This window comes from Ochlerotatus camptorhynchus, unplaced genomic scaffold (genome assembly GCF_037179485.1).
Source record: "Ochlerotatus camptorhynchus isolate MF236.1 unplaced genomic scaffold, CSIRO-AGI_Acam_v1.1 ptg000577l, whole genome shotgun sequence".
NCBI lineage: Eukaryota > Metazoa > Arthropoda > Insecta > Diptera > Culicidae > Ochlerotatus > Ochlerotatus camptorhynchus.
In genome coordinates this window covers 2,634,955-2,660,339 of record NW_027041058.1, presented here as the reverse complement: position 1 = coordinate 2,660,339, position 25,385 = coordinate 2,634,955, and the positions used below count along the sequence as shown (strand labels likewise).

Sequence of the window (25,385 nt, the reverse complement as noted above, 5' to 3'; positions counted from 1 at the left end):
TCCACCTACCCTCTTCTAAAGATCATTCTCTAGTTAATAAATCATCACACTAAAGCTTCATGTTAGCAAAATGCATGTTAGCATGTTGTAAAATCTAGCGAGTTATTAACAAAAGAGAAAAGCGACGAAGAGAATCGATCATCGCGTTTACGCGCTTATGCATGCTCACTGTCGAAATGATTTTCATCCATACACAAAATAAATGGAATTCTGAGAATTCTGTATTTCACATATCATTTATGCGATCACGTTAGGTTTACATGATTTTTCATATGAATTTCATCGGCCTCATAATATTCTCATATTGATTTTATGGTGGGATTTTTAGCTATGTGATCACATGGAAACTATGAGAAATTCACATGGTTTTCATCCATTAGATATGTGCTATTTTTTTTTTGAGTGACTACACCACCGGTGCCGTTGCATTGCTACAGTTAAGCGGCTATGAAAAGCACCGAGAAACGTTATTTCTATTGAGTTATTAACAAAACAGCAAATCGACGAAGAGAATCGATCATCGCGTTTACGCCCTAATGCATGCTCACTGTCGAATTATTCTTCTGGAGCTGGGTACTGCGAACATAGCCGTTTTTGTTTTGCAAGTCAGTAGGAAACAACTTGAAAATTTTCCGATATCACAAATTGTTTTGCTAATGCACTGCTCACAATTTGCATATACATGCTGTCGAAAGTTCACAATTTGCTCCATAAATAACGTGTACATGGTGTTGGGAGTGCACCTACCCACATGACTCTTATAAAGTTTGTTTGCATTCTTCCTTCAGCAGTTCGTGCAGGTTCGTTCGTTCGTTACATTGTTTACATCCGAGTATTTGAGCAAGTTTTTTGTTGAAGAATATTAGTAAAAAAATGCCGAAATGACAATATTTTCAACATTGACCACAATACTTTCTCTGCCAAAGAGGATTGTATAAGAAAAGTACCACTTTTAGCAGCTCTAGATCGTTGGATTCTTTTTGACAGCACCAGTTGGATTCTTTTTGACAACCATTTCGTGTTTCTCCGCACCACTCAGTTCTGGAGTGCTGTACACATCAAGGCGCTCTGGGGTAGAAAAAAGTAACAACCAAAACGCGAAACTAAAATAGGTACCTATCACGAGATTTGAAATTAGTTTTTGTAGCAGTTGATTGCTATCGTCCTTAGTGAACGTTCATAGCATCTCCATTTAGTACCAGTGAAAACTGCACACAGTGAGTATTGTGGATAATTTTCTATTTGTGCCAAGCAGCGTTCAAAACAATGATTTAAATTCTCCATATTCCAACAGACAGCAATGAACAGCATCTTTCAGCTCGATGAGCCGGATGATGATATGCCGAAAGACAAAATATCGATTGAAGTACTATCCGACGACAGAAATTCGGAGTGGTCAATCTATTCCGCTGACAGAAGCAGCATCGCAGGAAGTGATGTGAGTTCGGTGGATTTCCAAAAAGTGAGCCTCCATTCCAAAATGGCTACAATCGTTCATCACGACGGGCGGCAATTCATTGAGCGACGAGATTTGGACGATGGTGGTCTTCCGTATTCGGGAGAGTTTTACCTGGGTGATGAATTGTGGAAGCTGAACGGGGAAGATTGTCTTCTGATGTCGCACAGACGGTACATTGCTAAGGTTAGTATGGATGGAACGGTTGACCTGGACGGGGCTGTCGATTTCGAGGAGGCAGTGCGGATGCTTCTGAAGCACTTGAAGGTGGTGAAAGTTTTACTGGACGAACAGCTGGAGGAATGCAACAAGGCAAAGAGCGTTCTGGAAATGATTCTTGATAAACCTGCCGGTGAATCAGGAAAATACATTGACCATAAACGGGATGTGATGCTCGTGCGCATTCTGTTACAGAAGCATGGTAATTCACTGAACATGAATTTTAAGCATGATTTGATTAATATTTCACGTTTATCAATGGAAACCATGTCAGCGTTGGACAACTATGTGACAATGACTCTCAAATTGCTCCAACGGAATGCATTTCTTAACCATATCAACGATCCCTCATTATCAGACGAGTTCATTAATGTTGCAATCCATAAAGCATTGACTATCCACCGAGCTCGGCTAGCAGTCATTTGTCCATCAAACTTGTTGGATAAACTCAAAGAGCTACCTGATGATCACATTCTGTACGTTTCCACGGATGATATGAATATGTTTTCTGATATGACGACACTCAACCATGCCCTATTTGAAGCTGCCGTGCCGATGATCTTCTCCAAATTTCTGACAAGAATACGAGACATCAATGACGAGCAGCTTGCTGATTTCGAACCACTGTCCAATCGTATCTTCCTGTACATGTGCAAGAGCTTGCAGGAAGTTGCTGAGCAGCTTGGAGCGCACACCAAAGCTGACAATGCAATCATCTATAGCGAGGCACTTGGATGGGAGGTAACCAACCTACAGGAAGAGTCCCATAATTCATACAATGAATGTCTCAGACAGCAACTCCACATTCTTGCCGCGCTCGCAAATCATTTCGAACCGGGTGGACCTTTCCGCACAAGCCGCTTCCCGTATGAATTCAAACTGTTCCAGAACATGGACGCGATTCCTGAACCAGTTCGCGTATGGATGTGCCTCTTGGACGACTGCATGAAGGACCTGGTACAAGCTGATGTCGACAAACTGCAAATGCTTTCGTGTTTCTTCAAATCCTACGTGAGCTTCATTGCATCTGAGGATTTTCAAAGCGAAACATTGGAATGCCTCCGGAGAATCACGCACGATTCGTTGAGATCGCTGGCAGACATGAAATCGTCTCAGCACGATCGGACCACTGTAGCTTCGGTTTTACTGGAGTACAACGATATGATTAGCAGCTGCTTGGATAAGTTCCTGTGCGAACATTTTGGTAACGATTGCGATCAAATTCAAGCCACACTTCAGCGAATCGTCGGTCAAGCCATGAATAAGAATGTTACATCGCAGGAATCGACTGAATTTTCTATTCTGTTTAAGCAACTTCTGAAAGACCTAAGTGATCTTCCGCTTGAATGGTACCTACAGCTTGTTCCGTCGGAAAGCAGGAATTCGTTGCTTCGAGGCCAATTCGTCGTTCCGGTAGACAACCGTTGGAAAGACACCGAACATGAGTGCCTGAAAGTTGTGGATCCGGAAGGTTTTGTTAAGATGTACAAACTGTTGCATAACGGCGAAGAGATTCCCAAGCACTATCAACTCAAAGCGATCCAAGTGTTGCTGGATAAAATAGCTGCAGAGCAAAGTTGCTATGAAGGAAAGCTACCTTCGGATAAGCATCAACTGCGTGCTATGATCAATATGATCGACTCCATCAGAAATCCCCTCCTCTACCTCAATAGACAGTCGGACTACTCCTGTTTCGAAGAGTTTTTGCAAAAGATTGGAGAATCATTTTCCCATGCGATCGAGGAGAGAAGACTGGAAGATTATCGCATTCCAATGTCACCGACGAACGACTCGGCAGCAATAGATCCTCCTCATGGGGAAACGCCCAAAGAGCCATTGATCGATCTTTTCGAAGGCAGCACATCGAAGGGGCTTTTGACAAATGGTTTCGAAAAATATTCCGCTCAATTCGACAAGCTCATAACGGAAACTGTCCAATTGCCACGTGAAAACAGAATCGAACAAATTGTTTCGGATGTGATGCTTAAAATAAGGCCACAGCTGGCAACGAGTTGGACAGCGAAGTTCAAACACGAGTTGCCAGAAGTACTCGCCGGATTGAGCGCAGTATGGTCTCTCATTGTTTCCAAAAACGGCAGCAGTTCGGAGAAGTTGGTGAAACCTTCCACTCTGCAGATAAGTTGTATTCTCAGCCTTTTCGGTGATCGAAATCCGAACCATGATGATTTGTATAGATTGCTCTACATATCAACCCAACAGGGGAAAGAATGTGTTCTTGGGCTGACCGCTGCCTTATTGGCTCTGTACGGACACAAGGTCCTGATTGCTTGTTATAACAGCAATTTAGCCAGGAGAAAATCGATCCATTTAATTGAAGTGTTCAAGAGCTTTTCGATCCACTCCGACATTTCCTTCGGATCTGTGGACGATATGGCGAGGGACCGATCCAAAAAAGTTTACGACAAGTTTGCCGCGTATATACACGAGTGTCTCGGTATGGAAATGAATGGAAATAATCGGCCGAAATATGCACCTGATGATAAACGATCCGTTCTCCTAATTGATGATATTGATATCCTCCTTCGAAGAAGTACTTTGGGACAGGTGTTTGAGCGATTTGTCATGCCAACCATTCCTGGATTAGGGCTGATACAAGAGGAGAGGATCTCCTTGGGCCGCTATGAAGAGGATCAAATATATAGGTCCATAATGCGTTCAAGAGATCCGGAAATCGTCAAATTACAAGCATGGTTGGCTAGACCTCAGACTTATACAGTATATGAAGACAAACAATTTCATGGAACACAACACACAAACCAATCTCTTCTCAACGATCATTTTAGATATTTTCGTTACAAACAAAGCAACGATAACAATTTGCGAATTTCTAGCGGTGGAGTGATGATGGTAAAAAATAAATTTGATGTTAAAAATCAGCAGGCAAGATGCTTCAATTACTTTAAATTGAAAAAATCAGACTTTCAGCAGACCGTTAATGGCTACAAAAATTATGGATACCTGACAATGGGATGTATTCCCTTCCCTTATGAACATCTGCTAAAGAGCTTTCCGTTGGTATTTGGTTTCGCAAGTGCTCCGCTAGATGGCTACGAGGAAATTACTCTTCGCGATCACTACAAAATCCATCACAAAATTGCCAAACGAAACCCATTGGACACGATTTCGACGCAATTTGATTCCAAGAAGGGCTTCCTTTGTGTTGATTCAAATTATGAATGGGATTGGATGATTTCTATAATGGTAGCAATCAATGCGGCCATCGATAGAAACTGCTCGGTGTTGGTTTTCTTCAAAAGTGCCCTGGAGATGCAGACATTTCAAAGTAAATTCGCATTGCATCTCAAGCATCTGAGTGTGACAGCCATCAAAACGGCGTCGAATGGAGAGAATCTCTCCGCGGACGAAATTGCAGTCGACGAGGTAACTGTGCTGGCAATTGAAACAGATCCACCAATTGCAGAAGATCGAGAGGTTCACGTTATTCAGACCTTCTGGTCGTGTGACAGCAAGGAGGAAGATCTAATAAGGAGACAAGCCGAGCGGAGCCATGGCTGCGGAAGCTATGAGCTGATTGTGTTGAGGAAGCACTTATCGATTGCAGAAGAAAATGAAAAAGATACATTGTCTTATGACTTGCTGGTAACATTGAGAGCACATCGACCTTTTGGACTGGCAAATAATTCTTTGACTTGCCACATGGAAAAATATGAACTTATCGAACAGCTTATTGAGTCATTTTAAACAACCAATTGTAATCAAAAGTATATTTCACTTTTAACATATTTTATTTGATGATTTAATAAATAAGAGAAGAACATACGTACAGATGAGTTTTTTTTTTATATTCCATGGTGTCCACTGAATTCAAGAAATTAAAATAGAGTAATGTATTTTGGTTGAACCTATTGTTACTAAATAGTGCTAATTTAGTCCATATGTTCTAAGAAACTTCTTCTTAAAGGTCATAACTATAAAGAAAAAGAGCTTTTTAAAGATAAACATATATTGTATAAGAATGACCACTGTAGTCTGTTATTTGAAATTAGCATCTTCAACTATGTAAGTCGTTAACTTCACGCAGAAGTAATACAAACAAAATAGTTAAAGTACATAACTCTAGAAGGGAGCTTACCATCAATTACTGTAATTGGTCGAAAGGTACAGTAGTAGCACCTCCCCTACCTGTGTCTCATACGGTCGCCTTATTCATAGTCTGGTGGATATAATCTCGGGAACCTTTTGAGCACATCAGCACGGAAAACAAGATCGATGAAAAACAAATCACGAAAAAAATGACATTTACATGGACAGTGTCCTGTTATTAAACCAGTGTACATACTGAGACCTTTCCTTGATAGTTCAAGAATTTTGCTAGTCATTGAAATGCTCGGATTAATAAACCGTTTCGACTGCCTAGCAATGAGAGTGTTGTTCCAATTGGTCTCCACTTTCATTTTTTCCCATTTCTTGAACTCCATTCTAAAACAGCAAGCGAAAATCCACAGAATGGTTCTGGTCCTATGAATTGTTGAGATGATCCAAGTCTAGCTAGTGTGTCGGCTTTCTCATTCCTTTGAATTCCGCAGTGACCAGAAACCCAAAATAGGTTCACTTGGTGGCAGGCCAATTTTTTTAGTGACATTGCACATTCCCGTACAAGTTTAGAATTACATGCTGTTGATTTCAAAGCATTCAGTGCTGCTTGGCTATCAGACATAATGCAGATATTCGGATGTCTATAATTTCTACGCAAGCAAATTTTTGAACATTCAAGAATTGCTTGGACTTCTGGTTAGAACACGGTAGGCCAGTAGCCCATAGATATTGAGATATTTATTCCTAGACCTGTTACCCTGCTCCTTCACGATTATCCAATCTAGAGCCGTCTGTATAAAAGACAATTGATCTTGGACGAGTGTTTGGTCCCCCATTTTCCCACAATTCGCGATCCGGATCTGCTACATTGTACATTTTGTTTCACAAGAGAATCACAAGAGAATCAATATTGAACATTTTAGGATGCTCATATGTCCTCTAAGAGCACCTTCAAGGAAGTGCTGTGACCGTTGGATCCTTAATGCACTCCTTTCGGCTTCTAATTGAATAAATTGATGCGACGGAAGCAGATAAAGCAGAGCATCTAGTGCCATACTTGGTGTGCTGCTCATTGCACCAGTTATTGAGAGAATAGCTAGTCTTTCCAGCATGGACCGAAAGGTCAGGACCAATAGCGTGGAAGGAATTTATCGAAAAATCATGGTTCTCGGTAATAGAATGGAAGTGCACGCAGTAGTAGGGTTTTTAGATTTATGGGTAGTTATATTTTTGAGTGCATGGGGGAATGCTATCAACAATGCTGTCGGTTTGTTTACCAACAATAGCTGACGTTTTGTTTTAACCTAACTTTTTTCCTAACCTGAACTTCAGAGCAGTGCTGTAAATTTTCATATCATTCGATTGAAGATGAACCACTACAACCATTCAATCAATTCTGTGTAAACGAATTCTCACATGACCATAATTTGAAGAGCCCCTTTCTCATTCGAAGCTCATTATCACTGTCAATTGAGTCACTCAGTATCATTTGATATACGACAGTGGAGTATGGAAAAAATCCAGGAAAATGATCCCGAACAGACAAGTCGACCCGATGTCGGATCAATGTAAGGCTAATTTAAGGTCGATGTCGACCCAATGTCGTGTTAATGTCGGGTCAAGTTTGGGTTTATGTCGGGTCAATGTCGGGTCAATGTCGGGTCAACATCGGGTTGGGGTTTGATAGAAGTCAGGTTGGTGTCGGGTTGGCTTAGCATTTTCGCCGGAATGTCGACCAGAGCTCCGTTTGTGTGTAGGTTACACTCAATCGAATGATATATAGCGTTTCTCAAATGAGAATGATCCATGCCTTCGTCAAATGACTAAGCAACTGATATCACCCATTCGGAGGAGGTCCCCTTTGATAGCGAATAGCTACTTTTCTCATTTTCATCAAAAATGTTCAAATGATTTTGAGAATTTACAGCACTGCTTCAGAGCTAGGATTGATGTCATTGTTGATGTTGAGCAAAATGGTCAACGCGAAAATGATTTTAACACATCAAATTTTTCGAAAAAACACTTTCTCGGTTTAAATTTGCAAAACGACCCTAAAACACGGATACAAATTTTGCAAAAATATAAATGTTTACTCTTTAAACATCTGAATAATTCAAAGTAAATTGAAAGCATGTTTAAAACGAAAATATTTATGTTTGAATTAAATTCAAACGCATGTTTATTTCAACAATATAGGATTTGGGTAAACGGTTTTTAGCGTGTCAGGCGTTTTTATTTCCTTCTTGTTACATTCGGCAAAAGTTTCCCCAGCCTTGTTCAACCTCAACAGAAAACTATCATCCATTCCGAATCCATTCTGGATCCTCCTCCGACACCGAACATAGAAATGAACCGGTATGAGGAACAGTGGCAGAAACCGAGGCAGAAACGGCAAAACGACGTTTTTTTTTTTTTTTCCTTTGGTTTGTTTTTTCCGTCGATCTTGTTTTCCGTGCTGAGCACCAATGCTACCGCCGTGCCAGGAAGGCAGCTCCCACACCTGGACCCTATCTATCGACCCATCAACTCATGAACCGGGGACCAACGGCTTTACTTCCCATCCGAAGGAAGGCGTGATCAGAAATGTTATGCCTCAGAACATCCCGGCGGCGCCGACTGGGATTGAACCCAGGCCTGCTGGGGTGAGAGGTAATCACGCTTACCACTACACCACCGGCGCCGTTATCAAAACGACGTTAATAACACAAATTTGCACCGCTTCCACTGAACTGACACCCACCCCGACGAGTCCACTCATCCCCAATACCCACAGGTCACCCTTAATCGCACCCGAAAAAGAGCAGGAATTAAGATGCTCTGCCCGAAGATCTTTTTATTTTCATTTCTTTGCAAATCGTTTTATTTTGCTTTACCCTGCACTCAACTATTAAAATAATTTAAAAATATGTATGTTTATTTTAAACATGAAAAGCATGTTTAAAATAAACATACTTATTATTGTTCGTATAGCTGTCAAACCAAACAAAAATAAATACGTTTATTTTCAACACGAATATTTTTGAAATAAACGTAACATTATTTTTATTTTAAACATTGATTTCACATAACTTCAAACATGGAATACGTTTGAAATCAACCTAAATTATGTTTGTGGCCAGAACAAACTGAGTTTACGTTTAAATTTACCTCAAATATTTTTGTTTCGGCGATAGTTTTAAAACAATCTTAAAAATGCCAAAATAGCCCAAAAGTCGCAAAATTCTCTTATTTAAATAGTTTGAAATTTAAGCCATTTTTTCTAGCTTATTAACTCAATTTCGAAAACACAAGACCAAGTTTCCTGAGTTTCTGTGACCCACCAAATCACAGCCCACGACCCACCAGTGGGTCGCGACCCATAGATTGAGAAACGCTGCTATAAGTCATGTAGTGATTTAAATTTTGAAAGATCTTACAGTACATATTATAACTTCTAGAATATTCCAAAGACTTCTAAGATTCATTGGAGCTCCAGCAGATCCTGGCAGTTCTGAAAATTCTTGCAGTTATAGAGCTCTAGAATTTCTTGGAGTTTAAAAGCGTTCTGAGGGTTTCAGGTCACCAAGAAGATCTTGAAATTCTGTTTTGAAAGTTCTCAGAGTACAGATGGATCTCGATTTTGGCAACAAGTCTGTTTCATCTATGTTGTCAAAGTTGAGATTTTTTTGACATGTCACAATTGAGTGCTAAAATGGCTTAACAATAAGAATCAATCCTAAGTGGAGTGTTGAAAATTTTTGGAAAAAAGCCATTTATGATTATCTAAAAAAAATCGTGTTGCCAAAATCGAATACCTTTGGGTCTCGATTTTGGCCACAATAACAAATAAAAAACCTAAAAATGACGTAATATCATTTAGGGAGTCTTCAGCGGTGGTCTATTTTTGGACCAACTTTATACTGGATTTGGAACAGTGAAAACTAAGTAGAACCCGAGGGGGGCGACACATCTAAATCTCAAGTTTAGATGCTCAACAAATCTCACACTAGCGAATCAATCTTCGAACAATCTTCTTTCATTTGTCGCATCTACTTGCATCGCTCATCAATTTTTTGCAGGAAATCTTCAGAATCGTCATCAATCTTCTTTCTATCTACTCAGCGTGCGCGCAGCTAGCCACAGCAAAACACAATCTTTTTTGCATCGTAGATAGAGTCGTCCCCCTCGGTAGAACCAGCCAAAATAGATCAGCATTGATGTTTATGCAACGGTGATGTATTTTTTTTTCTTAACTGTCAAACATTCAACCATTTTCGAGTGGGGCAGAGTTTTTGAATCCGGATTCAAATATTTGTTTTCAAAAGATGGATTGGTTTGACCAAGTAATCTTTACTGCCAGCAGTGTCTCGCTATCGGAAGATAATGAAGAATATTTGCTTTTTCGTTTGGCTGAAGGTGAGCCGCAAATTCATTGATTGAATCATACCTAATAATAATCATATATTTCTTGTGATTTGGCAGCAGAAAATCATAACCTAAAACGGAAAGGCTCGCGTCCTGGAAGACGCCCTAATGTGGATCGTAATTTCCGTTCCGGTCATCAGAAATTGTTTGATGACTACTTCAGCGAAACGCCGACCTATGATGAAAAACATTTTCTTCGACGTTTCCGCGTACCGAGGACCAGGTTTCTTAAAATTATGCGAGATTTGGAGTCATCTGATGACTTTTTCAAGCTGCGATGCGATGCAGCTGGAAAAATTGGCCTTAGTCCACTGCAAAAATGTACTGCTGCCTTAAGGATACTGGCTTACGGGGCTTCGGCAAGCTCGTTTGATGAGAACTTGAGAATTGGAGAATCAACCAGCCTACTAACTCTGAGACATTTTTGCGAAGCTGTCATTAAGATATACGGCCCACAATACTTGCGCACACCTACACCGGAAGAGGTAAGAAGCCTGATGCTTGAAAATGCAGAACGAGGTTTCCCTGGCATGGTAGGATCCTTGGATTGCATGCATTGGAAATGGAGAAACTGTCCAGTGGCACTCAAAGGACAATACCAAGGAAAAGAAGGAAAATTTGAATTTAACCATCAAATCTTCCTTCAGTCGTTGTAGAAGATTCTTGGACATCTCGTCTAGTCCTTCCAGTGGTGTCGTGATTATTTTTATATCTGATACACGTTGGATTTCCTTGGTTTGAAATTCAAGAATTTCGTTTTTCTTTTTCATTTCCTGCAGTACTTCATCCCACGAAACATTGGCTTTAGAGTCTTTGATTTGTTGCAGCATTTAAGCTCTTTTCTGTCCAACCGGTCGTGGAGTTGAACTGTTTTTCGATGTTGAGGGCTGGCATACAGAATCGCTCTCGGCAATTAAAATGTCCATGATTTCTAAACTAATAACAGTTACCAGATTTCAAACTTACCACTGGTTGCTGAGACGTTAGCTTTCCGTTTTGGCTTCATTAAAATCCGGGAATCTTGAAGCTCCTTGAACTTTGGCTCGTTTTTCAAAATTTCGTAGCAATGCTGAATTTTAAATGTTTTCAGTTTCATTTCTTTGAGAAAAATTTTCCTTGCCTCCTGAAAGCGGTCGTCGTTGGTTGTTCCACTGCCTGTTTACGAACGCGAAGCAACCTACAAATTTAGCCACATGGTGGCTCAGCATCCTGAATCGCTGCCGTATTCCATCAGACTGGCGAAAGACGGAATTTGGGACTGTGCGTGGTCTTTCACGGCCTTCCAAAAATCTCCCCTATGCTGGTCTGTTCCTTTGACAGCATCCTTCGAAATAGCTAGCCACGATCGACATAACTGTTCGTCTTCCTCCTCCAACCAGTTGCTACCTCGCTTGGGATGTGGCTGTGACATTCTACAGGAAAAATTTCTTTGTTGTTCAACTTCCAGGATGCTCAATTTGATTACAACTTACCTTCAACTGAACAGAAAGCAAACAAATTTATCATTAATCGAATAAATCACCGACAGAAAACGAAAGACTGCCACGAACAAGCACCTGACTGAAGAATCTATTTGTTTTGGTTTATTTCCCATCGTCTGTCAAAAAACCCAACACACGCTCGTTCGAGCTAACTCAAAATTGAGTACAAGTTACTCAATTTCATATCATGCTTTGAAACGTCATAGTATGCGTAATCGTGATTTATGAATTTGAGTAACATTAACTCAAGAGAAAATTAATATTGGCAAAACTAGATCTTATTCAACTGAGTAGAAGCTTTTTTGTGAATTTTTACTCAATTTTGAGTTAGCTCGAACGAGCGTGTAGAGTGATTTGGAACAGTATTTTTCTTGTTCCAAATTGTGACGAAAATAGATCAAATCATATACCAGATTCAAAATTATGCAGATTAGATCCGGTATAAAACAAAATTTGGAACACCGGTGCAGCAGTGTTTTTGTGTTTGTTCTAAAAAATAGACCAAAACCAGGACTTGGACCACCGCTGAAGATGCCCACTCCCCACTATATAATTTCATCAAATGTAGCATCACAAACGAAGTGACAGACGGAACGGCTCGAAAACTTTGGTGACTAACCTGCTATTGCAATTTTTCAGGCAACACCACTACTACTGAATTGCACCACATGGCAACACTACTACTGGATTGAACTAGCATTTTCACCAAATGTACTAGAATGTTTTGGTTCTATCTCTTTCACTCTACTCAAAACTGGAATGCATAAAAAAATGACAAAATGATATACACTCTTTGCACACTGTCAAAGAATCATTGTACACAAAATCAACTTCGTGCAAAACCAAAACAAAAATACTATCCCATCTGGTGGATGATGGCACAAGCTTCTATGAAAATTCTATTACAGCGAACCACATTATTTTAATTGATTTCTTCGCCAGTTAGTCGTCTGTCACTTCGTTTGTGGTAGAAGCTGTAAAAGTGCACATGTCTAAAAATAAACCTAGCTGCCTGTAAAAATGCGTCCAAAGTAGGGCTAACACAGTTGATTAGCTGAGTACAGGTTGTTTAGTTGTTGAAAAAACACTTTTGATGTTTATGTTATTCAGCAGGAGTGGTTGGTTGTGTAGAAGCCATCAAATGAGTAATATATTCACTTTATTAGCTTGGTTTTGCAGCTACAAGTTGAAAGTTGATTAGGATATGTATAAAAGTTACATTAGCGTTTATTGGCTGTTGTTATTCAGTGAGATTGGTAAATTGAATAATGGTTGTGAAAAAGTTGAGTAAACGCTCTACAAAACAATTTTGCTAGCTTCTGCTTGTAGCTGTATCTGCAGCTTTTTTTCAGCTTTTTTACAGCACAACGCTGCAAAAGTTGGCTTGCAAAGTAGAAAATGTTAGTTGGGTGGTTCTTTACAACCTATTATTTGTAAGGTTCACTTCCAAAGAACCATAATGCATAAGGTTAAAACTTTATCACACAAACGTTCAGTTAAAGTTCCATAACCATTTCAGTTAAAGTTTAGCAAGGATTATAAACAATGTTTAACCATTTTCGGTAAGGTTAAGTTATGGTTCGCGTTCATGCGGAAATCGATCCGAAAAATCGGATATCGGGATGAAAAAGATCGATCTTCCAAAGATTGATCCAAGATCGCCCAATCCTACAGAACATTAGGTCGTATGAATAAAAACGTTTACTTTACTTTTCCCGTAAGAATAGCACGGGAAAGTAAAGTAAACTCTTTTTATTCATACGGCCCATTATCTCCGCTCATCTCTATACATGGTTATAAAAAAGTACCCAAAATTAAGGTCTTTTCACTCATCTCGGCAGGAACCCAAATGTAGGTAAAGCGGGTCAAAGTAATTTTCACTTACTTGTGTGCAGTTCGTATGGAATTTTCCACAGGCTTTTTAACTAAAAGTAAGTTAGTTGTACCCAACAGTAGGTAAATATGATTATACTCAACGTTGGATTCCCACACTTTACTACCCCTGTTGGGTGGTTTTGCTGCTCCGTTTTTGACAACATTAGAAGGAGAAAAGGAGACAAACTAGTCAAAAGTAGGCAAAAGTGAACTTTCCGTTGGGTACTTTTAACGTAGGACTACGTCTTTCGGGAAGATGGGGATACAATTTATGTAAAGCGAAAAATGAAATTATGAAAGATTTTGAACGTTAATAACTTAGCTGCCCCTGGACCAAATTCAATTATTTTATAACCAATCGATCAGAAACATTTCTACGCATCGATAACAATGCTCTTGACTGTTGATTTTTAAATTGAAACTATTGAAAAAGTGGTAAATGTCAAGCATTGTCCAAAAGCTTCTAAATAACTAACAAATCCACCAATTACGTACATGCATGTGCTGCTTCCCCAACACAGTCATCAGAGAATGGTTCCTAGATGAAACAAGTCGAAGTGACATTCGCCTTCGATCTTCCGGTGTGTACGAATAGGGAGGATACAATTGCGGAACATTTTTTCCGTTTCACTTTCATTAACTGAGAAACCCTCATCGTATGCATTCTCTTGCTGCGTGACATCTTCGAAAACGTCCGAACCGTAAAAAACTTCGTAGTCCTATGTCAACAATGCGGTTGTGTCTTGTACACAACCCTCCAACTTTTTTCTTACCGTGTATAGTCGCTAAATTCATAGTTTGGCGGATAGAATTTCGATTTATCAAAAAGCGAAACAAATTCAATATATTGTAGACCAGCAATTGAAAAGGTACTATCAATTTTATAAACAATTCGTTGATTATTCTTTCCACGCCAAAAGAACGCAAATTACCAGCATCATCGCATAGGGGAAACTTTCCCAAACCCAAAGATGGTATTAATTTGCGTAGGCGAATCTTGTTTGCAATATATTGATGATGTGCTCTTTTCTGTTGTTTGTCGTGATTTGCTCGATTTATTTCGCTATTTGACAGCTCAATTGGTTCCCGAGATTCAATGAGCTGGATTACCGAGGTGAAGCAATCGGTTAAGTTGTGTGAGTAAAACCCCTGTACGATACAAGCAATTAGTGACGTCACTACTTGCATTTACGTTGATTTTTTGGTTTACTAATACAACAATATTTCACGATCTGCTTCACCTCTCTCTGTACCTCATTCCCCGAGATTCTATCCGCCAGACTATGAATATAGCGACTATACACATCTCTTCCTCAGAGGCAGCGTTGCCAGGTTGCCACATTTATCTGGCACAGCCAGAGAAATTTTTACTCTGCCAGACAGATTTTTTGAGAAAACTGACAGCTTCCTATGTTAATTTGCTGTGCCAGATTTTCGCCAGACATTTTTTTAAGCCTGGCATCTCTGCTCAGAGGAGAGGATTTCTATTTACACTAAAAAATATTACAAAACGAAACAAGATTAAATTTTAAGCATTCTACGATTAGCCAATATATAAACATTATTCCGATTAAAATTTGCTTTCAAAAGTATGCTAAGTCCGAATAAAGATGGAGAATTTATTCAGTGTATATACCAAGTGCCAAACTCGTCCGAAATTAGAGAAAAAAAACAAAACAAGTCAACTAGCAGCAGCAACGTCAGATCCTTTACATCTTCCCTTGGTATCGATCTCAACGAGGATCTCAAGCTGCGTTCAGGCCAGGCCGTGGGGGAATTTCCGTAGATTCGTCAATCTGTGCTGGGAGCTGCGATTGATTAGTTTATTGGTTTCCTCTAAAGAAACTGTTATGTTATGAATAAACTATTCTTCATGACTAGCTTTTATTTCATATGTAAACAAAAATTAAGATCACGCACTAAAAAAGAAGCCATAAAAGCATTCTAAATAAATCGTACGTATGCATTTCAGGTATATTTCTATTTAATGCTATGTCACGTATAAACCATTTTTATACTTAAGGGTAATACGGTCAAAATTTGGTAAATATCAACTTGACCTTTTTTTTTTCAATTTTGCATTTAAAAAACCTGAACACCCCTCATTTTGAAGGTGTGTGTGTAGAATGTTGCTCCTATTTTGATTTTGGAATTCACTCTTCAGTTGTCAAAATGCCGTCCAAGCAAGAAGAGCAGCGTATCAAAATTTTGCTCGCGCATCGCGAAAATCCGAGCTACTCGCACGCAAAGTTGGCAAAATCGCTAAAAGTTGCCAAATCAACCGTTACAAATGTAATTAAAGTGTTTGGGGAACGTTTGTCGACAGCCAGGAAGTCTGGATCGGGGGGAAATCGAAAACCGGAAGCCGCTGAGACGACAAAGAGAGTTGCCGGTAGTTTCAAGCGAAACCCTAACCTCTCTCTCCGAGATGCCGCAAATAAGCTGGGTGTATCGTCTACAACCGTGCATCGAGCCAAAAAACGAGCCGGACTATCGACTTACAAGAAGGTAATGACTCCAAATCGCGATGATAAACAAAATACGACGGCCAAAGCGCGATCCCGGAGGCTGTACACGACGATGCTGACGAAGTTTGACTCTTGAAGCATTCTCTCTCTTTATATCAAGCTATGCGTCGGTCAGGAGAGTTGCAATTTAGCGTAACTTTTAATCTATTTAGATTTGAAAATCCTTTGAGTGTACGACCCGTAAAATCAAAACAATTGGCGTTGACGGCGACTCTGTAGCTCTTTACTCCTATGAGAAAATCCATAAGCAAACGTCAGACTGTGCGTGAAACATGGCTTTCACTCCACCGAAAATTCGGAAAATTCCCATAAGAAACTGTCTTACACAGAAAAACAAAACTACCCACCGCTTGGGTTTTTTGAACTCAAATTTGAGTTATTTGACCTCTGCCCGTTTCATTTTCTCTCGCTATTGTTGTCAAAAATAGAACGAAAGATTCGACTCAACCGTCTAGTTCCGTACGAGAAGCCAAAATTGAGTAAAATGCGATATACCCAAATTTGAGTTAATTGAACTTAATTTTGGGTAGAAAAAAAATTGAAAATAACTTAGCGATGGGTAATTCAAGAGCAAATTTTCATTACGTCGAATGTAACAAAGGTAAACAAAGTCGAGCTATCAGTGTCAATCGATGCTCCTGCTATTACACTATATAGGGTATACGTCCCTAACCTCGGTCTAATATGCAGCCATCGATTACGTTTTTAATCATAACTCATCAATGAATTTACCTGCAAACGATATTCTACTGCTAAATGGTATGCTTAGATATGCTTATCATGTCGTTTGCTATCAGAAACCACGAAAAGTTGAAAAACTTACTTTTTTTAAGACAATAACTCACGAGGGAAATGTATGTAATATGGGTCTATTGTCCCCAAATTGGGTCTATTTATGGATGCAACTTCGTCCTATCTTGTTTGATCCTCAAAAAAACGCTCTTGGTAACGTTTTCTGATGTATTTTTTTTTATCACTATCACTGTTAACTTAATGCTCTTCATTCCTCAAAACATTTCTTAGAGAAAATTTTACGAAAACTACATTAAATCACTCAATTTAAAAATTAAAAATTAAAAATTTCGCTTATCGTCTTTTGACCGCAGAATATCTAAATCAGAACATTGTGATGTTCATTATACAGGTTTGGCAGAAAAAATCTCCCTTCCTGTTCGTTCCTTATCATCCAAATGCAAAACAACATTGTTGACGTTACTCTTATTGCTATATGCTGTCAAATGAATTTCATGGGCCATAGTTAGGAACATAGAAAAGAAATGTGTCCCTAAAGTTGGGTCCATGTTTTACTTGTGAAAACGTTGTTAAACAATTAAAATAAACATAAAATATTCAAACAGCAACTGTAAGTTTTACGTCTAGTGTGTATTATCAGGTAATTCCAATCAATAAATGCCATAATCAGGCCATTTGATGATCGTCAGTCAACCTTCCCATCTTAACCTTATAAGTCATGGCGGCTAAAAACTCCGAACATTGTGATATTCTCAACCAGTTTTATTACTTACGAGAGCTGAAAATGTATTGAAATGTTGTGATATAAATTGATTTGTGTGTGGTACACATTTATCAACCATCAGTGATCAATATTTTCCTTATTTTTTGTGTAATATTCCTTAATTAATTATTTATTTGCGTGATAGGCCGAATGAAAGGACTAGACCCACATTACATACCGTAACCCTACTGTCCGAATATAGGATCACATCCCATTTTTAAATTTATGTACCAGTCAAATTGCTTTTTGACGTAATCACCTTCCGATCAAAATAGTTTTCGATGTTACTTAAGTCACCGATTTCTATGGAGATGCCGTTTGCCTTAAGTAACAGCACTGAGAAACCCGTGAAAAGTGTACTTTCATCGTTTCGCTTTCTCATTATTAAAGTGAATAAATCGAACTGTTTGTTGCTAAGATGATTTCGGTGGTCCTAAAATGATGAATGGGCTGCACGTAAGGAGACGTAATTAATAATTCTCCCGAATATCCTGGTAAATACACTTTGACTTAAGTAACAATAGGGGCCACCAAACGACGTATAATAACTTTTGACTCAAAAACCAGTATTTCTTAGCATGAAAGCTAGCGATTTGCCTTTGTATGATTAAAAACCCGGCTAAATATGTTAAACATTGCTATCACTATGAGATTATATGTGTTTAATTGGAAATAGGAAAAAAATTTCGGTCATCAAAACAAAACTTTATTTTTCTCGGATCGGTTTGAATGTTACTTACGACATAATGAAAATTTGCTCTTAAATTTTTTTTTGCCGTGCTTAAATGCAAACTGCTTTGAGCCGGTTTACCCCTAAGAGGAAGAGGTGACAATTGGCTTCTTCCTCTTTTATTTCTATCTCTATCCCTATCTTTATCTATCTCTATCTCTATCTTACACACATGAAATCAGCCAATCAGGAGCTGGTTCACGTTTGACAGAAAAGTGGTTCATTTTCGCCCCCGTATTGTCATCTTTTCTCTTAGGTTTACCCAAATTTGGCTTATCGTACGGAACATGGGAGATGAGTGAAAAGAACTTAATTTTGGGTTGTTTTGAATTTCTGTGTATATTTACTGGAAGAGCAAATTTTTCGACGGATCCATCAGCGCCAATAACAGTGTATCAAGACTAGAAATGCTCAGAGGGAGAGATAGGCGGAGAAAACAAAATACAATTCGGCAGCAGGGATTTGTTCCTAAATTATCTTGCAACCCTTGCTAGAAGCTAAAATTTCAAATGACTTGTATTTTTTATTCGATATAGGTGCAAAATAATAATTGATTGCATCGCAATATTTTGCACATTTCTTGGTGCCATTCGTTAACCGGCGAAGATCAATTAATCAATAGAGTTAGAATATTGTTTTTGATTCCAAAAACTAGTTGAATTTGAGAAGCAGACAAAACATAAAGGTGATTGGATTTCTGTTCGATTGCAATACTCTCAAATTTATTCTAGTAAGAATAAGAAAAATTCTAATTGGAATGTTCGATTGGCTCAGATTATGACAGTTCATTTGGCTCAAAACATTCTCTCCGCCCATCTCTCCCTCTGAGTATTTCTAATCAAGACCAAGTAATTCTGTATGCTACGATTGGTTTTCAACAGTGCAAAGCTGCAAAGTGATCTGAAACCTGTCACAGAAGTTTCTCTAGTAATACAATTAATCATCAGTGCACTTCAGCAGTGGATTAAAATGATTTACTTACGATTTCAGTTTTCATCAAAACACCATGAACGACAACGAAACGGCAAAAGACGATGCGTCAATTGGTTCGATTGAAATACTATCCGAAGGCGGAGATTCGCATACCCGGGATTTGGAGTGGTCAATCTATTCCGGTGGCAGAAGCAGCATCGCAGGAAGTGATGTGAGTTCGGTGGATTTCCAAAAAGTGAGCCTCCATTCCAAAATGGCTACAATCGTTCACCACGACGGGCGGCAATTCATTGAGCGACGAGATTTGGACGATGGTGGTCTTCCGTATTCGGGAGAGTTTTACCTGGGTGATGAATTGTGGAAGCTGAACGGGGAAGATTGTCTTCTGATGTCGCACAGACGGTACATTGCTAAGGTTAGTATGGATGGAACGGTTGACCTGGACGGGGCTGTCGATTTCGAGGAGGCAGTGCGGATGCTTCTGAACCACTTGAAGGTAGGGAAAGTATTGCTGGATGAACTGCTGGAGGAATGCAAAAAGGCAGAGGGTGTTCTGAAGGTGAATCTTGATAAACTAGCATCAGGGGCAAATATCGATCACAAACGAGATGTGATGCTGTTGCGCGTTCTGTTGAAAAAACATGATTATTCACTGCACTGTTCACGTCTATCAAGTGAAACAATGTCGGCACTTGACAACTATGTCACAATGACTCTCAAATTGATCCAACGGAATGAAATTCTTGGTCATTTGAACGATTCCTCATTGTCAGACGAGTTCATCAATGATGCCATTCAGGAAGCACTGAACGTCCATAGAGCTCAACTTACAGCCATTTGTCCATCAACCATGAACGATAAACTAAACCAGCTGCTTGACGACCACATTCTGTACGTTTCCACCGAGGACGTGAATCTGTTTAACGAGTTGACCACGCTCAACCAGGTCATATTTGAAGCTGCCTTGCCAATGATCTTCTCCAAATTGCTGACGAAAGCTAAAGAAATCAATGACGAGCAACTCAATAATCTCGACCCATTGTCCAATCCTATCTTCCTTTACGTGTGCAAAAGTTTGCAGGAAGTAGCTGAGCAGCTTGGAGCACACACCAAAACTGACAATGCAATCATCTACAGCGAGGCACTTGGTTGGGAGGTGACCAACTTACAGGAAGAGTACCCAACTCCATACAGCAAATGTCTCAGACAACAACTTCAAATGCTAGCTAGGCTGGCAAACCACTTCGAACCGGGCGGACCTTTCCGCACAAGCCGCTTCCCGTATGAGTTCAAACTGTTCCAGAACATGGACGTGATCACCGAATCAGTTCGCATATGGCTGTGCCTTTTGGATGACTACATGAAGGACCTGGTGGATGCCGATTTCGACAAAATGGAGTTGCTTTCGAGTTTCTTTAAATCCTACGTGAGCTTCATTGCATCTGAGGACTTTCAAAGCGAAACATTGGAATGCCTCCGGAGAATCACGCACGATTCGTTGAGATCGCTGGCAGACATGAAATCGTCTCAGCACGATCGGACCACTGTGGAGCCGGTTTTGCTGGAGTGCAATGAAATGATCAGCTGTTGTTTGGCAAAGCTCCCACGGAAACATTTTGGAATCGATTGCGATCAACTTGAGGCTATACTTCGGCAAATCATCTTTCAAGCAGCGAATAAAAACGTTTCATCGGATAAATCGTCTACGTTTTTCAAGGCTTTCAAGCATCTTCTGGATGATATAAGTGACCTTCCGTTCGAATGGCTCATACAGCTTCCTCCGTCGGACAAACGTACTCTGTTGCTGCGTGGCCAATTCATCGCTCCGGTAGACAACCGATGGAAAGACACTGAACATGAGTGCTTGAAAGTTGCGGATATGGAAGGATTCGTTAAGGTTTATCGAGCATTGCATGATGGCGATGAAATTCCCCGGCACTATCAACTCGAAGTGGTGCAGGTGTTGCTGCAATACGTAGACGAACTCGCATCGAAACAAAGCTGGACGGAAGGACACCGCCTATCCGTTGAGGATCAGCTGGATGCCATGACCTATTCGATCAACTCCATCAGAAGCGCCATACTCTACCTCAGAGGACAACCGGACTTTTCGTGCTTCGAGGAATTTCTAACGAAGATGGGTGAACCATTTGCCCAAGCAATTGAGAAGAGTAGATCGCTGGAAGATTTTGGCAATAGATTGTTGCAGGTGAGCGACTCGAAATTGAAGGATTTCGATATTAATTCAATCGATGATGAAGAGACGTTAAAGCTTATTTCCGAAATTGGGGGTCCTGAAGCTACATGCTTAGAAACTGCGCTTAAGAATTATATAGCTGAATTCGACAGGCACATAACGCAAACTAACGAACTGACACGGGAAGCGAGAATCAATTACATAGTTTCGCATGTTATTCGTCCTATGCCACGGCCTGTAACTGGCTGGACAGAAAAGTTCAAACGAGATATGTTGCCGAAAATTCTTGCTGGTTTGAGCGCAGTGTGGTCGCTCATTGTTTCCAAAAATGGGAGCACTTTAGTCAAACCCTGCTACAAGCACATTTATAGTGTACTGCGTCTTTTCTCACTGGATCTAAATGATCTTAAACATAGACTGCTGATTACGTCCACCCGAGAAGGTAAGGAGCTGGTGCTAGGATTAACCGCTGCATTGCTCGTTCTATTCAAAAACAAGGTTCAAATCGTTTGTTTCAACAGTAATTTAGCCAGAAGAAATGCAACAACTTTACTGGAGCTATTAAAAAACTTCACCCTTGATTCCATGGTGACATTTGGATCGGTGGACGATATGGCTAGGGAATGTTCCAAGGCACTGTTCGAAAAATACACCAACCATATGAACCAATGTCTCGGACTTGGAACTGCGGACAGTAACTCTTCAGACCAGCAACCGCAACAAAATAACGAATCAATTCTTCTCATCGATGACATTGATGTTTTGCTCTTGGAAAATAAACTGGGACAGGCATTCGAGCGGTTCGTGATCCCCACCATTCCTGGGCTTGGCTTGCTACAAGAGAAAATATTCAACTCTGACGTGGAAATAAGTTTGGAGCGAATCGAAAAATTCATCGATCTGTCTGATCTTCCGGAAATGTGTAAGCTACGGGCATTTCGAGATGCATCAACATATTATAAAATACCTGTAGGGCCATCAATGCAGGTCAAAGGCTTCTATAACAAAACCCTTTTGAAATGGCATTTGGAATCCATGATTCACAGCCGTTCGCAACTTACAAGCGATGGACCTAAAACGGCACAGCCTTCAACAGATAACGCATTCGCTGATTACACCAATGTGGCATCTTATCTGAACCAGAAACAGCCAAACTTTCAGCAGATTGAAGGAGGTCACAAAAATTACGGATACTTATCGTTGAATGTTCTATCATTCCCCTACGCAAACCTTTTGAACAGTTTTCCGTTGATTTTGAGCTTTGGAAGCGAGCCCTTGGACCGATACCAGAGCTCAATGATGAAAATTGCCAGCAAAATGCACGTGTTTGAAGAGCTCCTTCCAGGAGATCTCTGTCCAACAAGGTTCAATTCCAAGAAGAACTTCTTGTTAGTTTCATCACAACTGGAGTGGTTGATTGCCATCATGGGCGGCATCACCGCGGCCATTGAAAGAAACTGCTCGGTGTTGGTTTTCTTCGAGAACAAGCTGAGGATGCGGCAATTCCGGATTGAATTTACATCGCAGCTCAAACGAATGATTGTGACAGCCATCGAAACGGCGTCAAATGGGGAGAACCTCACTGAGCACGAAATTTCAACCGATGAGGTAGCTGTGCTGGCGATCGAAACCTCAGAGGAATCCGGAATACATGAGCCGGTGGAACGAGAAGTTCACGTGATTCAGACCTTCTTTTCGAGTGACTTCGTGGAGGAGGACCTTATCAGGAGACAAGCCGAGCGGAGCTACAGTGGTGGCAGCTATGAAATCATTATGTTGAAGGAAAACACTATATTTAAGTCCCATAAAATTACCTACGACATGTTGGTAAAATTGAGAGAAGCTCTATGCATTCTTGATATTAAAGCACATTTTAAATTACAGACTGAAAATTATGAAAAGCTTATACAGGTTTGTAGCAAAATTTAAGGAGTTACATTAATTCTTAAGAAATGTTCAGAAAATCTGGTCACTTGCATGAAAATTTAAAATTAAGCGTGATCCATCAGTAGACAATCAAAGAAATAAAACAGCACGACTTACCCGTTACGGAAAATCACGTTTGTTTTTCTCTCAAATTAGGAACAATTGCTCACCTGAAAATGAAAACAGAGAAATCCGTTAATTGTAGTCGTTAGAATAAACTAACCCATCTTAATACTAGCAACACTTTCGTCCCCATTCGCTGGAAAAAAAAAGCTCTTAGCGTGCTACCAATGTTCCCCAGCAAAGACACGCACCCGGGACATAATTCTTCTGGAATATCATTTTATAAAAGACCAACTGATTCTCTCAGAGCACGCTCTCCGCAATCTCTCCCAAACTTTCGCTCTCTCCCACCCAAACGCATTGTTCACAGTAAGCTTTGCCACACGAAAGCTTCCATCAGAGGGTGGGGGAGATGGGTGGAGATCGTGCTTGCGCTGCAATTTCCCAACCGACATCTCTCGGGTGCAAGCACATTTTAATGATGACTATCGGCAAGAATTCTACGGCTCCATTTGGAGATTCGGTCACCGAAGGAGCGTACGAAAATAAAATAAAACAAAAGCAATGACGTGCCAACCACCATCAGCATTCCACTGTTTGGTCGTTCTGAACGGTGGTTGGTAGTGGTGTGAAGGCTGAAGGGGGTTACTTTCTGTGCAAGTGTGCACTTTTTCTTAAGTGCTTTGTTTGTAGCACACCCTGCGTCCCCACAATCCAGCATTTACGATTAACCCACGGACGAGCGATGGTGGCAGAGTGAAGAACAGTGCAGGTCACATGGTTTGTAATGACGTGCTACTAATTTAAATTGATCACTAGGCGAGTGATATGAGTACATTGTTTGATTTCCTTAACACTCCGAACACGATGCCTTCTGTAAAATGTTCAACGGCAAACTTGTAATGTTTGAAGAATCATAGCTCGGAATTTTTTTTTTCGAGAGTTTACCAACCAGTTTATTATTATTATTATTATTATTATAATTACTTTATTTTACTAGGCACAATCGAATAAACTTTACAGTGCCGACGTATCCTGAGCAAAGTCGGACATCAAATTACTATCAAAATGATATCGAATAATGTTTTTGAAATCATGTTGATAACATATTTTGATACGATTTTGACGTGGACTACGTCTTACGGGAAGGCACTAGTGGTAAATTGAAAATCTAAAATTGTGATCGTCACGAAAATGTGTAAGGTTTTAAACGCTTATAACTTTGTCATTTATAGATGAAATTAAAATCCAAACACACCAATCGATGGGAAATAACTCTCGTAAGCTGTTTCAATATACGCTTTTTATTTATTTTTTCCATAAAAAAACTGTTTTAAAAATGTACAAATAAAAAATGATAATTTTATCACTGTTTTCATGAAATAAACGTTCTCCCCAAGCCCAGTCGTGATAATCGAGTACCATTTGGTTGCACATCGTGCTGCTTGAATCTGAAAAGTTATAAAACAGGGCTGCTAATGTGCCTCAACCAGAGCTGGTAAATATCACGGCCGTCATGTGACAATGAGAAAACAGGTCCTCTCACTATCAAGAGACGAAACGACCGATTATTAGTTTTCCAATGATCAAGCACTCATGAGAATAATTCTAATGCAGTTTTGACATCAACATTTCTACTGTGCGCCGATCAAAATATTTTCGGCGGCGGCGTGATATGTTATTTTCTGCCGGCGGCGGCGGCGTGGCGGCGTCACGCCGTTTGCTTTCGGCGGCGGCGGCGTGGCGGCGTGGGTCGGCGTGAGTTCATTTTTAATGATTTAGAAAAAAAAATACCTTTCAAACTAATCCCACATGTACAAAAAATGCTACCCACATTTGAGTTCAGATTACTCAAAATCGCTAAAACGTAGGTCACTCATAGTGTGAATAAATTTTGCGACACTTTCCCGGGAAAAACTTCTTGAATATGTGGAAAATTTAAGAAAATTTTACACACGTTTAGAAGTGCACTAGTGGAAC

At 39.9% G+C, this 25,385-nt stretch overlaps 3 protein-coding genes across 4 annotated transcripts in view; 2 read left to right on the top strand and 1 right to left on the bottom strand.

Moving 5' to 3' along the window:
- SLO2 (slowpoke 2) overlaps positions 1-25,385 on the bottom strand; it is a 566,463-nt gene that overhangs the window by 257,176 nt on the left and 283,902 nt on the right. The window lies entirely within an intron of this gene.
- Positions 1,049-5,412, top strand: LOC135713689 (uncharacterized). The gene is made up of 2 exons (XM_065236871.1): positions 1,049-1,217; positions 1,295-5,412. Exon 2 carries the CDS (start codon positions 1,301-1,303, stop codon positions 5,396-5,398), a length of 4,098 nt encoding a protein of 1,365 aa, XP_065092943.1. The 5' UTR covers positions 1,049-1,217; positions 1,295-1,300; the 3' UTR covers positions 5,399-5,412.
- On the top strand, positions 1,829-23,460 carry LOC135713690 (uncharacterized). Of its 2 annotated transcripts, none has more exons than XM_065236873.1 (2): positions 1,829-1,877; positions 19,895-23,460. In XM_065236873.1, exon 2 carries the CDS (start codon positions 19,902-19,904, stop codon positions 23,343-23,345), a length of 3,444 nt encoding a protein of 1,147 aa, XP_065092945.1. In that variant the 5' UTR covers positions 1,829-1,877; positions 19,895-19,901; the 3' UTR covers positions 23,346-23,460. The 2 variants fall into 2 exon arrangements, with proteins under 2 accessions (XP_065092945.1, XP_065092944.1); XM_065236872.1 differs by lacking the exon at positions 1,829-1,877 and adding an exon at positions 18,693-19,213 and having other exon boundaries at positions 19,277-23,460.